The sequence below is a fragment of the Mycteria americana genome, chromosome 3 (genome assembly GCF_035582795.1).
Source record: "Mycteria americana isolate JAX WOST 10 ecotype Jacksonville Zoo and Gardens chromosome 3, USCA_MyAme_1.0, whole genome shotgun sequence".
NCBI classification, from domain to species: Eukaryota; Metazoa; Chordata; class Aves; order Ciconiiformes; family Ciconiidae; genus Mycteria; species Mycteria americana.
Window position 1 is genome coordinate 1,847,758 of NC_134367.1, and position 15,522 is coordinate 1,863,279.

At 64.8% G+C, this 15,522-nt stretch overlaps 1 protein-coding gene across 2 annotated transcripts; it reads left to right on the forward strand.

Annotated features, from left to right (window-relative positions):
- Window positions 1-1,305: 1,305 nt before the first annotated feature.
- Window positions 1,306-15,504, forward strand: ADCY3 (adenylate cyclase 3). 2 transcript variants are annotated; one of them, XM_075497628.1, is made up of 20 exons: window positions 1,306-2,415; window positions 6,524-6,673; window positions 9,216-9,346; window positions 9,666-9,777; window positions 10,162-10,289; window positions 10,539-10,697; window positions 10,777-10,939; window positions 11,023-11,181; window positions 11,300-11,442; window positions 11,530-11,691; window positions 11,774-11,861; window positions 11,964-12,080; window positions 12,341-12,600; window positions 12,686-12,770; window positions 13,217-13,375; window positions 13,648-13,794; window positions 13,925-14,038; window positions 14,109-14,235; window positions 14,464-14,588; window positions 14,856-15,504. In XM_075497628.1, exons 1-20 carry the CDS (start codon window positions 1,741-1,743, stop codon window positions 15,036-15,038), a joined length of 3,387 nt encoding a protein of 1,128 aa, XP_075353743.1. In that variant the 5' UTR covers window positions 1,306-1,740; the 3' UTR covers window positions 15,039-15,504. The 2 variants fall into 2 exon arrangements, with proteins under 2 accessions (XP_075353743.1, XP_075353744.1); XM_075497629.1 differs by having other exon boundaries at window positions 1,307-2,415; window positions 12,689-12,770.
- Window positions 15,505-15,522: the final 18 nt, after the last annotated feature.

Sequence of the window (15,522 nt, forward strand, 5' to 3'; positions counted from 1 at the left end):
GCGGGACATGTCCCGGGGCAGGTGGCCAGGGCTCGTGTCCCTGTCCCATGCTGGCCAAGGCACGGACGAGGCTGGGCAGCCCAAACCCGTGACCGCACCCTGCGCGCTTGCGCTCCCCTTCAGCTGCAGCAGGATGGGAATAACCCCGAGCACGCTTTAACCTCTGGGGAGCTGTGGCTTTGGCGCTCTCGTTTTGATATTAATTACTGCACAAGCAATTACAGCCAAGATGGCCTCTTGTTAGAGCTGCTGGGGCGAGGACAGAGGGGAGTGCGGTGCCTCCGGCCGTGCAACGGCTCGGTGGGGCCGAGTACGGTTCTCCCGGGTATCGGGAAGGGCTCCTCGCAGCGTGGTCCGGGGCTGACTCGGGGCATCTCCATCAGCTCTGAACCGCAGCTGGTTTTCCAGATCCAGGGGTGCAAGAGGGGAGCAGGGAGTAGCTGAAACATGGGGAAGAAGAGGGGGAACTTTCTGAAGCGGTTTCAGTGGGGTGCTGGACAGCTTGGGGGGTGATCTGGGCACCCTAGATGAAGGGGAACGTGCGGTGGGGGCCCCTCGGGTTTCTCTGCTCCCCACTGGGGATGTTCTAAGGTGGCTGTGACCCCAGAGAGGGCCGTGGGGTGAGCAGAGCGGGGTGAAGGACGGGCCAGTAGGTTATGGGTGCAGGGGGTGTATGGCCCAGGGGTCGGGGTCCCTGGCACCCAGTGAGGCCGTAGGCAGTTCAAGACCCACGGGTCGCTGTGGGGTGCAGCTCTGGGTGCCGTGGGGTCTGCGAGCTGCCGGGCCGGGGGGAGGATGGACCGGGGAGTGGGAAAGCAGCCCTGGGACCGAGGGAGAGCCACGAGTGGGGGGCAAACCCGCCCGGGAACCGGCCGCTGGCCGCCGTTCCCCATCCCCGGCGGCAGCAGGGCCGCCCCGCAGCCGGCACCGAGAGGGTTACGGGAGGCGGGGACGCACCGGGGCGCACCGGTACCGGCACAGCCGGCGGTGGGTGCCCGCTCCCCCTTCGCCCCCCTCCCCCGGAGCCGCTACCATGCTCCCACGGCCGGAGCCGCCTCCGCCGCCTCCTCGGCCCCGGCCCCGCGGAGACGGAGGGGGCGGCGGGGCAGGGCGGCCCCGGGCTTAGCGGCGGGGGCGGCGGGGGCCGCCGGAGGATGCGGCCGGGCGAGGCGAAGCCATCGCATCGCATCGCATCGCTCCCGCGGCCAAGCGGGGCCGCACCTGCGTTCGCCGGGCTGCGGCAGTCGGGGGGCTCCGGGGCTGTGTGTGCTCCCCCCCCGCCCCCCCGGCCCTTCTCCATCCCAGCCCCGTGGAACGAAGCATCTCGGCGAAGGGGCAAAAGGAGCGGAGGAGCGGCGGGGATCGCCCCCCAAGCCGGCTGCCCTCGAAGGAGGAGCAGGGGAGGCATCGCGACATCTTTCTGCTCCGCGTCGCTTCTCTTGCAACCTGGCAGTGCGCAAGGGCCGGGGAGAGAGCTGGCAGGGAGCTGGGGAGGCAGGCTCGCTCGGCTCCCGGCCTCCCCACGCCACGCCGGCGCTTATTTATAATTATCCCCTTTTCCCTCCTTCGGCCGCTCCTCGGCACGCAACGGGATTCGGGGTTACGGCTGCAGGAGAAGGGGAGAGGCCTCGCGGCTCAACGGCCAACGAGACGGGGATGCTGCGGGCGATGGCCCGGTGAGTGTCGGGGCAAGAGGGAGCGCGGCGTTTCTGCGGGGCCGGAGCAGGGGAAGGTGCCGCGATGCCCAGGAACCGGGCTTTCTCAGAGCCCGAGTGCTCGGCCGAGTACTCCGCCGACTACTCGGTGAGCCTGCCGTCAGACCCTGAGCACGGCGTGGGTCGGACCCACGAGGTGACGGTGCGTAGCTCGGGACCCTGCCTCTGCCTACCCCGCTTCATGCGCCTCACCTTCGCTCCCGAGTCTCTGGAGAACCTCTACCAGACCTATTTTCGCCGCCAACGCCACGAGACCCTCCTAGTGCTGGTGGTCTTCGCCGCCCTCTTTGACTGCTACGTCCTCGTCATGTGCGCCGTGGTCTACGCCGCTGACAAACTGGCCCTGGTGCTGGCGGCAGCGGCCGGGCTGGCCACCCACATGCTGCTCTTCATCCTCTGCAAGTACAGGCTGCTCCCCGAGCGGGTGGCCCGCAGGTTCCTGCCCTACGTCCTCTGGGTCCTCATCTTGGCCCAAATCTTCTGCTACCTGGGTCTCAACTTCTCCCGCTCGCCCGAGGCCAGCGACACGGTGGGCTGGCAGGCTTTCTTCGTCTTCTCCTTCTTCATCACGCTGCCGCTGCGCTTGGCGCCCATCGTGCTCATCACCGCCGTCTCCTGCGGCATCCACACGCTGGTGCTCGGTGTCACCGTCGCCCAGCAGCGGCAGGACGCCCTGGACGAGGGTGCGCTGCTGAGACAGGTACGGGGCCGGCGGGGGGACGTGGGGTCCCCCGGTGTGGTGGGGGGTGATGGGCAAATCATCCCCATTTGGTGTTTCCATGAGTTACCGTGCGGGTCCAGCCCCGTCCCTATGCCCTGACCCTAAAGCCGGGTTTGATCCGGACCCTGCGAGCTCATTGTGGTGTTTGCTGGGAGCAGGGGGCTCCCCCAAAACGTATCTGGGGATGGACCCCGGTGGGGAGTGACGTGCTGGGGAGTGCAGGAGCACCCGCCCGTGCTGGGACACATGGCCACAGACCCAGCCCTGCAAGCACAGCTCCGTCCCCAGGAGCCGCCCGGGGTGCGTGGACACATGGGCTGCGGTCGGGCTGCTGGGGAAACTGAGGCACGGTGGACTGTGGGCTCCCCCGTCCACCCTGCCCAGCAGCCTTGCTTGTGGCAATTTCCCTTTGAATTGCAAAAATGGCTAAAAATGGCTAAAAATGGCCATTTTTAGCAGAAACGTGGCAGGAGCCCAGCTTCCGGGCTCGCAAACAGCCACTGGAGCTTTCCCAGGAGGAAGGAGCCGGGCGGCCGCTCAGCCCCAGCTGGGTCCCTGGGCGATGCCCATCACCCAGCCCCGTGCCTGCGGCAGAGCCCAGGGACGCTTTGGGGTGATTTTCCGCACCAGCAAAGCTGGAGACACAGCGTCCCCGAGCCCGAATGTGGCCCCAAGGACGGGCCACCCATTCACGCGCGCAGCAAAGCGGGGGACGTGGGGGTCGGGGGGGGGAGAGCGGTCCCTGGCCCATCAGGTTCTTAATATTTCCTGGGAAATACCCGCCTGGAGCAGCTAGAGACTGTTTTTATTCCCTAAAATCAGTGAGTTTCACGGCTTGGCCGAGTCCCTTTCCTCCCACCGATGTCCCCACGGGCTGGCCGCGCACCCGTCGATCTGGGACCCTTTCCATGGCTGGGGTGGGGGAAAAGCCGGAGCTGAAAACTTGTGTGCCAGTGGCTGCTGACGGCAGCGGGGAAAAATCCCGCTGGAAGCATCTGCTCTGCCCCATGATGGTGTGCGCTCCGTGGGAGGATGCTACAGGAATTTGGGATGCTCTGGGTCAGGTCCTGGGAGACCTCCAGCTGCTCCCAGCCTAAATAGCAAGGGGCGGGGGGGGGAGGGTATTTATTTTGCTTTTGGGGAGGTTTGGGGAGTGTTGAGCCCACGGTCACACCAGCAGTTTGGAAAATGGAACCTGTTCTCCAAAAACCCCAAAGATACTGATTTTTCCCTGCCCCTGGGGTGTATGGTGTGGGGCTGGTCCCCTGGCATGGGGTATCTCCTGGCATCACACAGGATTTTGCAAAGAAAAGCACTTTCTGAGCACAGTTTCTGGGCTGGGTGCTGGGGCAGCGGCATGGGTGCCCTCCCAGCGATGCCCGGCCAGAGGCACCGCGCCAGCAGGAGAAATCCCAGTGCAGCAGCGGCTTTCCCAGCTTTCACTCCCTATCTGGGATGCAAACACTGCACGTGGCTGATCCCAAGCGAAATAAACCTCTCGCTGCCGCCAGCCCCGGGATGCAGGAGGCGAGGGGGCACGCGGGCATCCCCCCAGCCGGCAGCAGGCATGCGCCACCGCGTTAATCATTGCCGTGGCACGGAGAGTCCGGAGCCGGTAAAACCTTGGCAACGCGGCTTGCCTCAGCCTCTGCCTGCTGCAAAAGGAGGAACATTATGTCCAGAAATAAACATCATATGCTTTATTATTATAGCCGGTGGTGCGGCTCCCGGAGGGCGCTGCTATTAATAGGATGAACCAGACGATGTCGCTTGAGCGGGGCCGGCGCAGCCCGGGGGGGTTCACGAGAGATGCCGGCAGCTTCTGCCCCGCTGCTGGCCGTCGAGGAGGAGCCCGAAGGCTGAATCGTGGCAGGGGGTCAGGGTTTGGCGACGTTTGAGGCTGTATCTGCCCTGGTCCGGCTTGGCCGATGACCCATTACCGGTTCAGATGGCCCCGGCGCATCCCACCGGGACCTTTCCAGCCGGACACGGATGGGGCTGGATGGGGAAGGAGGGATAAGGCTCGTTCCATCGGCCGTGCACGCTCCTTCTGCACGTGTCTTGCTCTTGCTGCCCCCAAATTTTGCACCTAGTGCAAATAATAGTGCAAATTTTGCACCTAGTGCACGGTGACCATGCCGGGAGCGGGGTCTCCTCCGTGTCGGGGCTTTCCCCGTGGTGCTTGGGGTGCCAGGAGGTGTTTTGCAGCTTGGGCTGTGCTGGGAGAGGTTTCTGGGGACCGAGCATCCATTGCATGGCTGCAGGACGGAGCCGGCAGATGCTCGGTGTGGGATGCGGCTGTGCCGTGCGGTTGCTGGGCGAGCGGGGCCCCGGTGTGCCGAGCCGTGCCGAGCCGTGCCGAGCCGTGCCGAGCTGCCCCGTGCCCATCCAGCCCTGGTAGAGTGGCCCGTTGTCATGACAATCTGAGAGGCTGGTTAAAAATAGCAAGTGGCTGCTTGTTTTGGGGGTTTCTTCTCTGTGCCCACCTCCAGACGGCTCCTCGCTTGCCGTCTGCTGCGCCGCCGGTGCAGGGGCTTCCCGGGGATCCCCAGCTGCGGCGGCTCGGCCTGGGGCAGGATCCAGCCCTGGGGCATCAACTGGGGGTCCCAGGTGCTCTCCCCTGCTCCTCATGCTCTTTCTTCCCCCCAAAAAAATAATTTCCTTGCTGCAAATCATTTTGTCAGCCCCGGGATGGTGCCACGCCAGCACCCAAACCCGCAGGATGCAGTTTCATTCGTGCCTCAGTTTCCCCCCCGTGTGGAAGGGGTTGGCAGCTCCTCCCTGTCGCCGTGCGATGAGAGCGGGCTTGATGCTGTCGAGTGGTGAAACTCTCGAGGACGGGGACACCCAGGGATGGCTTTGGGGCCAGGGTGATATTACGGCGTTCCTCCCAGCTTGGTCGCTGGGCTATGAGACACGGGGACCAGGGGCGGGACAAGGTCACTACCGGGGGGCTGGGGATCAGGAGAAGGATGCTGAGCATGGCTGCACATCCCCAGAGGAGACAAGCCCGGGGATGGCTCCGTGCTCTTCCTGCTGCCTCCTCCGTGCCGACTGAGACACAGCCCATGGCCCGCGGGGTGGGAGGACATCTCCACGTCCCCATCGCCCCTTCGGCATAGCGGTTAGCACATCCTCCCCGTCGCTCTGCCCCTTTCTAGACTGAACAAATGGCATTCTTTCAACTTCCCCTCATCAGTCGTATTTTCCACGGAGGGCTCTTTGCTCCCATCTGCAAAACCTGCTCTGTCCCTCGCCCCGGGCTGTGGGGATGGGGTCCATCCCGTGGGGTGGGATGGGTCCAGCCCTGGGGACAGGATCCAGCCCAGAGGATGGGCTCCAGCCCATGGAGCTGGGGTCCAGCCTGTGGGATGGGACAGGGTCCTGCCCGTGAGGACAGGTCCAGTCTTCGGGACGAGGCAGCGAGCCTCGTCCGTGCCATGCTCCCTTGAAACCCCAAAGAAAACGGGGTGGGTTGTCACAGCCAGCAACACCCTGGGGCATCCATCTCCGGTGCTGCAGGCTCACACCTGTATTTTTGGCCGTCGAGAGGGATGTAGAGGGGCAGGAGCATGAGTAAATACATGATTTTAGGGTTTGGCCATGTTTTTATTAACTTTTTCTGCACAAAGGGGTGCAATTCCCGTGGCAGGGCTGGGGGGAGCGGCTGGCACGTGAGCCGCTGAGAGCCACTCGCCTTCAGCAGCTCCTTCCCCCGGGGCTGCACCCAGCCCCTGCCGACCTGCCGCCTTTTTCCAAAACATCTCTGCAAGTTTTAATGAAGCGGAGTCGGCCCACGGGGACCACGAGGTCTCCTGGGATGCTCCAGGCGTGATCCCCGGCCACAGTGACGGTCCCCCCGGTCCCCGGAGAGTCCCCCCAGCAGTTAACGGTGGCCGTGGCTTGGTGATTTATCCCCAGGGTGTATTTTATGTCCTCCTCCAGCATTTGAATTTTTTTTTCCACTCATCTATCAGGCTCTGCTGCCCAAACAGGGACTTGCGGTGACACCGGCACCGTCCCCAGGGTGTGCACGGGCTTCCCCGCGGCTCCGCTCACCCCCGTCTCCTTTTCTCTGTCCCCAAAGATCCTGTCCAACGTTGCCATCTACCTTTGCGCCATCACGGTGGGCACCATGTCCTACTACATGGCTGACCGCAAGCACCGCAAAGCCTTCCTCGAAGCGCGCCAGTCCCTCGAGGTCAAGCTCAACCTGGAGGAGCAGAGCCAGCAGCAGGTAGGAGCCACGGCTGGGCAAGGGGACAGCGTGGGGACGGGGCAAGGGACGGTGATGGGACGCCGGTGAGGCTTTGGGACGTGGTTAAGGCACCCCCAGCCTGCGCCCTGCCCGGCGCGGAGGGAGCGTGGCAGGTGGCGATGGGGACAGGAGGACCCAAAGTGGGAAATGCATTTGCAGCTTTGCACCCTGTGCTCAATTTGGGGACTCGCCTTGTGACTGTCCTCTTCCAGGGCCTCCCAGCTCCTGCCGTGGCCACCACCAAGCTGTCCCCATCCCTGAGCACAGCCACGCAGCAGGTCCCCAGGCGCAGCCACGTGGCACGGCCACGTGGCCGGTGCCTGTCCCCGTGCACAGCCATGTGCGCGGCAGATTCTCAGCTGTGGCCACGCAGAATTTCCCTCTCCCAAGGCATGGCCACGCGGCAGCAGGTCCCTGTGCCCGAGCACGGCCACATGGCAGGTCCCCATCCCCGGGCACGGCCACAGGGCACGTCCCCGTCATTGCGCGCAGCCGTGCAGCGTGTCCCTGTCCCCAGGCACGGCCACGCAGCAGGTCCCCGTCAGGCCCCCGGCCATCTCACGGGCTCGTCCTGCAGCAGACCATGACGGAGAAGGGAGCGCTGGCAGCGAGCAAGCACGGCCAGCCGCTCTCCGCTCATCCCGTGAGCCGCGCGCGCCGCAGCGGAGCCCCACGCACACGGCTGTGCCGGCGCCGCGCCGGGGTGGCCCCGGCAAGAGGAGCGGTCGGCGGGGAGCAGGCGTCGTGGTGCCAGCCGGCTGCTTCACAGCCCCGTTGTCTCCAGCCACTGTCCGGTGATGAGCTGGGCTAATTTTAGCGCCTTATCTGAGACCTCTCTCCCCACCTCTCGTCTCTTATCTGGTTGATCCGCTGCCAGCAATTTGCTCCCAATGGCAACAAGAGACACGTGGCGGGGCCGGGCCAGCGCCACCGGCATCCTTTTTGCTGTGAAACCCGGGTGGATGCTCTGATGTCTAATAAGGGGTTAGGGCCAGGGAGGAATTTGGGTGATGGGGGCGAATCCTGGGGCTGGGGGATGCTCGGAGTGAGAGCGCCTTTGAGGCCTCAGCTCGTGGGTTCGGAGGGGTATAGGAAGGGAAATGGGGATTATTATCACATGAGCTCTGTTTCCTTAGGGAATTGAGCTAAAAATAGCCTGTGATCTTGCAGGAAAGGCTGCTAGCGTGAGGCCGAGTGGCTCGGGGCAGGGGGACCACGGGGCAGGGAGCGATGCTGGCAGCTGGATCCTTCCCTCCTCCCTCCAGGCCATCAGCGGGGGCTGAACCGGCAGCCCCGTGGGCAGAGCTAAGGTTAACAGGAGCCGAGAGGAGCCGGGGAGCTCCCACGCGCCTCCCCGCCGGCAGCCCCTGGAGATGGGGACGGGGACACGGTGCCGTTCCTCCAGCAACAGCCCTGCCACGGCTGCGCACAGAAACGCCCTCGTCCCGGGGGAAAACCCACTTCATCAGCCGAGTTACTTACATTTAGTGCAAATCCCCACGCACAGCCGGGCAGAGCTATCCCTTCTCTGGCTCCGGGGCTGCAGGGACAGTGGGGACAGCCATGGGTACGTGTCCCCAAAGCGGGCTTGATCCTCTTGGGGGACCTTGGTCGAGTCTTATGCACGGATGTGGGAGACCCACCACCCTTTTAAACTGATAAATCCTCCCTGGCATGGTGTAACCTGGGTCCATACACCCAGCCCTGACCCGCCCCTGGGGCAGGACACCCTGGGGCAGCTCCCCTGGGGACATCGGTGCAGACCCCGCGGTCACTCCCAGCGCTGGCCCAGGTTTATTTGGGCTGATAAAACCTTGCCCAACCCAATGCATTTTAATTCCTAAGCTCCCAGCGAGAGGTTGGGCTCCACAGTGCATCTGCAGAAGGGATCTGGGGTGCACAAGCAAATTTTGCAGCTCAGGAGCTGGTGTCCAAGTAAGTGTGTGGGACTGTCCCTCCTTCCATGGCTCCGGGGACGGCGAGGCTGGGGGCTGCGGTGCCCCAAAACTGCCACCCTCCCATCCTCCTCCGGCTGGGACTTATTCCCACTTGCAAAAATCTTGATGAGAACTTGTAAAATAGGGAGGAAAACGGTAAAAGCAGTGGCTGGCATCCCCGGCAGAGCATCACCAAGGGGGACCTGCCACCCCTGGGTCCATCCCCGCCACCCGCGGGTGCGCGTTTGGAGTCGGGGTGATGGGACACCCCGCTCCGAGCTTAGTTCCCCTGCCTGGAGGAAAAGCTCCTGTTTCACCCGTGGCTTGATCCCCTCGCTCCCTCCCCACGTGTGGCTGAGAGATCGGGCTGAAGAGCTGGCTGGGCCCTGGGATCCGTCGGGGACGGCCAGCTGCGGCAGCCCGAGCACCCTGCGTTTGCACCGCGCGTTTGCATTTACCCTTTGCATTTGCACCGCGCGTTCGCACCACGTATTTGCGCTCCGTGTTTGCACCCCGTGTTGCTGCGCTTGGCACGGGCTTGGCTTCACGGCGTGGCGAACTCCTTTCCCTGCCCCGTCCCCCAGGAGCGGCTGATGCTCTCCATCCTGCCCAAGCACGTGGCCGATGAGATGCTGAAGGACATGAAGAAGGACCCCAGCCAGAAGGAGATGCAGCAGTTCAACACCATGTACATGTACCGCCACGAGAACGTCAGGTAGGACCGTCCCGTCCCCGGGGCGGGGGGGGGACTCCAATTTTTTTGCAAAAATGTGTATTTTGTAGTCCTGGCTAGAAAAGAGGGGAGAGATTGGGGTGCTTTGCAGCTAAAGCGAAGGGTGACAGGGGCTGGCCACCAACCAGACCATGGCTTGCGGCTCCTTTTTGCACCAGCCATGGTTTGCAGAGCATCGTTTTCAGCCGTGTCCCAAAACAGCCTTTCCTCCGGCACGGGTGTCCCGGCGAAAAAGCAGAGTGGGGAAGGGGGGGCCTGGGGGGGCCGCCGGGGCTGAGCCGCTCGCCGTCGCTCCCCGCAGCATCCTCTTCGCAGACATCGTGGGCTTCACCCAGCTCTCCTCGTCCTGCAGCGCCCAGGAGCTGGTGAAGCTCCTCAACGAGCTCTTCGCCCGCTTCGACAAGCTGGCAGCCGTGAGTGCCCCCCCCTCGGGCCCCCCGCCTGGCACGTAATGAGCGGGGCGGGTCTCAGCCACCACCCCGCTCCGGCCCCAGCCGAAAGCTGCATCCCGGGATGGGGACGAGGAGGTTAAAGTATTATTGCTGCGGGATGCCGGAGACGCCCCGCCTCGCCTTGCAAAAATAGAGCTGGGAAGGGCCCCCCCGCAGCCGGGGTGCAGCCGGCTCCCGGCCGAGCCCTCAGGGGAGGCAGGGTGGGAACGGAAAATCCGATTATTTGTGTCCCTGCTGGGCGCGGGAGATCTCTGCGTGGGTCAAGGTCGGCCTGGGAGAGGGATGGGGGTGGCGAGGGGGACCCAGCTGATGGGTGGGGGGCTGACACCGTGCCCCCGTCCCCAGAAATACCACCAGCTGCGCATCAAGATCCTGGGCGACTGCTACTACTGCATCTGCGGGCTGCCCGAGTACCGGGAGGACCACGCCGTCTGCTCCATCATGATGGGACTGGCCATGGTGGAGGCCATTTCGTAAGGGCTTTCTCCTCGGGGAGCGGGGGGCATTCACGCCCGGGGAGGGGTGCCAGGGTGGGCAGGGGGTCCTGGTGGGCTGGGGTGCAGCCCGGGGGCTTTGGGGGGGTCCAGCCTCTGCAAAACGCATTCAAATACGGAGGGGTGATAATTAATGATGGGGGGTCGGGATGGGGATGGGCTGTGGGGTGCAGTGGGGATGGGTTGGGAGGGGGTCACCCCCACATCATCCTTGTCTTCCCCCACCAGCTACGTGCGGGAGAAGACCAAGACGGCGGTGGACATGCGGGTGGGGGTGCACAGCGGGACGGTGCTGGGGGGCGTGCTGGGCCAGAAGCGCTGGCAGTACGACGTGTGGTCCACCGACGTCACCGTGGCCAACAAGATGGAGGCGGGCGGCATCCCTGGGTGAGCATCTCCGGGGGGGAGGTGGGGAGGGACGGGGTGCCCTGCACCCCAGGGTGACACTGGTGCTCGGTGCTGGCAGGCGGGTGCACATCTCGCAGAGCACCATGGATTGCCTGAAGGGAGAGTTCGAGGTGGAGCCGGGGGAAGGTGGCTCACGCTGCGAGTACCTGAAGGAGAAGGGCATCGTCACCTACCTCGTCGCGGTCCCCAAGCAGCCCCTGCGCAACGGCATCAATGGGGTGGTGAGTGGCGGCGGCGGCGGCGCCACGGTGAGCCGGGGTGGGGGGACGCACCCCACCGCCACCCACCCCCGTCCACCTTGCAGAAGCTGTCGCTGACCTCGTCCCATAGCGGCTCCCCGCCGTTGGTCAACACCAAGGAGCGCAACGGCAGCCTCAGCCTGGCCTGCGCCAGCCCCGAGGAGCCCGAGGAGCCCGACGCCAGGGTGAGGGGCACCCTGGAGAGCGGGGAGGAGGATGGAGAGGTACAGCCCATGCGAAGCACCCCCCTTCCAGCAGCTCATCTGCATTTGGAGGGCTGCTGATAGCCGCACCGGTGTGGCCGAAGCCCCTGGTGCCAGCGTGTTGGTTGTGCCGGCACAGGCGGTGAACCCCTCCTTCCCCAACCCCCGGCGGCGGCTGCGGCTGCGGGACCTGGCCGAGCGGGTGATCGACGCCTCGCAGAACGAGCAGGAGCTCAACAAGCTGCTCAACGAAGCCTTGCTGGAGCGCGAGTCCGTCCAGGCGTGAGTCACCCCGGCCGGCGGCGTGTCCCGGCACGGCTCGGCAGGTCCCCGGTGCCGCCGGGCGGTGACGGGCGTTGTCACCGGCAGGCTGAAGGGGAAGAGCACCTTCCGGCTCTCCATGCGCTTCATCGACCCCGAGATGGAGACGCGCTACTCGGTGGAGAAGGAGAAGCAGAGTGGGGCCGCCTTCAGCTGCTCCTGCGTCGTCCTCTTCTTCACCGCCTTGGTGGAGGTCTTCATCGACCCCTGGTATGGTGGGAAGGTGGCAAGGACAGGCGGCCCCAAGACGTGCTCGGCCCCGCCGGGCTTCAAACCCATCCCCCTTTGGCAGGTTGGTGGCCAACTACGTGACCTTCGTGGTGGGGGAGATCCTGCTGCTCATCCTCACCCTCTGCTCGTTGGCTGCCATCTTCCCCCGGGTGAGATGGGACAGGCTCACTGCTCATGGTGATGGGACACCGTGATGTCCCACCACCGTGTCCTGCCTGGGTGAACCCCTCCCCGCCTTCCTCTCCCCGCAGGTCTTCCCCAAAAAGCTTGTGGCCTTCTCCACCTGGATCGACAGGACCCGCTGGGCACGCAACACCTGGGCCATGGCCGCCATCGTCATCGTCACCATGGCCGACATCGTGGACATGGTGAGCCACCAGCCCGGGTGCCAGCAGGGCTCAGCCTACTCCAGCCTCCATCCAGGCAGCCCATAATTGCGCACGGCCCCGTGCACGGCCGATCGTTAAAGCAATTAGCAAGGCTGCACTTGCGGATGGGGGGGATTTTAGGTTGGGTGTCCTCCTGCTGCTGTGCAAAGCACCCTGTCCTCTTGGGTGGCCGTGCAGCCCGGGGAGAGGTGTACCCCCGTCCCCGTGTCCCCCTCCTCACCCTGCCCTCGTGCCCCCAGCTCAGCTGCCGGCAGGACCACAGCGGGACGGGCAACGGGACAGCGGGGCCACCGCGGCCGGGCGGCTGCGGGGAGCAGCCCAAATACTACAGCTACATCGCCCTGCTGGCCTTGGTGGCCACCATCATGCTGGTGCAGGTCAGCCACATGGTCAAGCTGACCCTCATGGTGCTGATCACCGGGGCCACCGGCACCGTCAACATCTATGCCTGGGAGCACATCTTCGACCAGTACGACCGCCGCCGCGGCCAGCAAAGCACGTAAGGGGTGGCGGGGGGGCGGGCACGGGTTGGGGGGGTACACGGCCATGCCCACCGCCCACCCACGCCTCCCCGCCTCTGCCAGCAGGTCCTCACTGGTCCCCTCCAAGTACTCCATGACAGCGATGATCTTCATCGTGATGCTCAGCTTCTACTACTTCTCTCGCCACGTGAGTGACCCACCCGCCCACCCCGGGAAGCTCCCCTCCCCTCTTCGTCTTCACCCTCAGCCCCTGCCCTTATTTTTGGCAAGTTCCAAGGCAGCAGGATTTGTCCCCAGCTGTGGAAAGCATCATCAACTCTTCTCCAAGGAACCCCACCCCAAGGAAGCCCTTTCTCTCCAGGACCGCATCGGTGCAGAGAGCATCTCCATCTCACCCCTGTGGTTAGGGGTGGGCAGCAACGTGGTGGCCCTAAGGCCCGTACCTGCCCTGCAAGGGTCCCGCTTGCACCTTGGGTCTCATGTCCCCAGTTAGGTCTTCACCTGTCCCAGAGCCTCTCTCCAGGCTGTCCCCAAGCCCGGACCAGCCCCACAGGGGCCAGGATGCTCCCAGCGCTGAAGGGGACCCACTGGTGGGTGGAAATTGGGGGTGCAGCCATCTCCTCCCACCCACAGGTGGAGAAGTTGGCCAGGACCCTCTTCCTCTGGAAGATTGACGTCCACGACCAGAAGGAGCGGGTCTACGAGATGCGGCGCTGGAACGAGGCCCTGGTCACCAACATGCTGCCCGAGCACGTGGCCCGGCACTTCCTGGGTTCTAAGAAGCGGGACGAGGTGAGGGGGCACCCAGGAGGGGGGGGGATTTGCCCCCCATTTTTTGGGGGGGGGGCCCTCTGGGGGCAGAGGCTTTGCCGAAGGCTCTGGCTGAGCACCTTTGGTTGGATGAAGATGTCTTGGCCGTTCAAGGCGATGTTGCAGAGCACCCTCATTTTTTCACACGTGACGAGGGAAGATGGCTTCACAGGAGGGTTTGGCTTTGCCGGAGGTGCTGGTGTCACACGTGGGCACGTCCCAGGCTCTCAGCCACCATCCCATCCTGTCCCCAGGAGCTGTACAGCCAGTCCTACGATGAGATCGGCGTCATGTTCGCCTCCCTCCCCAACTTCGCCGACTTCTACACGGAGGAGAGCATCAACAACGGGGGCATTGAGTGCCTGCGGTTCCTCAACGAGATCATCTCCGACTTCGACGCAGTGAGTCGGGATGGAGCCGGCCACGGGGGTGGTACAGGGCTTGGGCAGACCTTCCCTTCCTGCCCCATTTGGGGGCAGAAGGACCTGCCATGGCCCCGGGGTGCCTGAGGGTCTTGTCTCCACGGTTCAGCTCCTGGACGAACCCCAATTCCGGTGCATCACCAAAATCAAAACCATCGGCAGCACCTACATGGCCGCTTCTGGAGTGACCCCCGATGCCAATGCCAACGGCTACAGCGCCAAGGTGAGGGGTCCCCGTGGTGGTGGGACAGCGGGCAAGGGGTGGGCAGGCCTGACCCACGCCGCCCTTGCAGAAGGAGACCCTTTCAGATAAGGAGCGCTGGCAGCACTTGGCCGACTTGGCTGACTTTGCCTTAGCCATGAAGGTGACGCTGATGAACATCAACTACCAGTCCTTCAACAACTTCATGCTCCGCATAGGCAAGTCCACGAGCGCGGGGCAGGGTCTGCCTCGCCGTCCCCTGTCCCTCCTTCCCCGCGAGCGGTGGGACACTGGGCAGCAGCTGTAGTTCAGCAGCTGAAGGCAGCAGGGCTGGGGGGGGACCTCATTGCCCCGACCCATCCCCTGGGACAGACTCTCCTGCAGACCAGGATGTCCTGTCCGTGTCACCAGGCACGGAGGTGACCTCTACTCCCCGTCTTGCACAGGCATGAACAAGGGGGCCGTGCTGGCGGGCGTCATCGGCGCCCGCAAACCGCACTACGACATCTGGGGCAACACGGTGAACGTGGCCAGCAGGATGGAGTCCACCGGCGTGATGGGGAACATACAGGTGGGGCGACAAGGGGGGCACAAATTGGCAACCCATGGGGGGCTGCAGCCCTCAAAACACCCCAGGCTTTGGGTGGGAGGGGGAAAGTGCTGGCGGGAGCACGCGGGAGGGTTGAGGGGCTCCTCCGAGCTGGGAATGGGGCAAGGTGATGCACCCCGAGACAATGGGGCAGGTGGGTAGACCTGTTGCCCGAGTGGCACAGGGGGGTCCCTGCTCCCCACGTCAAGGACCCCTCCGGCCTCCCACCACGTCTGCTTGTCCCCGCAGGTGGTGGAGGAGACCCACCTCATCCTGAAGGAGTACGGCTTCCGCTTCGTGCGCCGGGGAGCCATCTACGTCAAGGGCAAAGGGGAGCTGCTCACCTTCTTCCTCAAGGGCCGGGAGAAGCAGGGCTCCTTCGTCAACGGCTCCTCCGTCACCCTGCCCCATCAGGTGGTGGACAGCTCGTGAGGGTCTGGCGCCAGCACAGCCACCACCTCCCGGCGCCGAGCGGGGCGGCTCGGAGCGGGCCCGGCATCTGCCGCCGGGGACGTCCATCCCACCGCGGTCCGGATCTGCAACCAACCTCGAGAAACCAACCCCTTCGCACGACCCTTTCCGAGCCCCCGCCGGAGGTTTCTGGTGGGGGGTTTGCTCCATTGCACCTGCGGCTGAGCAGCAGGGAGACGCGGGGCCGCCCCGGCAGGCTCCTCCGGCCGTTCACGCTCGCGCGCAAGCACACGCAAGCTCGCGGCCCCCGGCGGGCACGGGGCCGGGGACACACGCTGCCTTTCCCTGGGCATCCCAGGCTTCACCGGGCAGGCGGCCGCACCGCCAGCCGCGCCGGGGGACAGCATGACATTAAAGTAGCGTCACGGGCCCCGGCCGCCGCGCGCTTGGCACCAGGAGAGCCAAACTCAGGGCCGGATGGGAAGACACCACGTCTCTCCTGCGT

Bases quoted from the DNA above. Each gene is read 5' to 3' on its own strand.
- ADCY3 (XM_075497628.1), top strand. From the start codon at position 1,741: ATGCCCAGGAACCGGGCTTTCTCAGAGCCCGAGTGCTCGGCCGAGTAC. The intron at 10,698-10,776 runs GTGAGCATCTCC...CGGTGCTGGCAG, and splicing joins GAGGCGGGCGGCATCCCTGG to GCGGGTGCACATCTCGCAGA. The intron at 14,589-14,855 runs GTGGGGCGACAA...TTGTCCCCGCAG, and splicing joins GCGTGATGGGGAACATACAG to GTGGTGGAGGAGACCCACCT.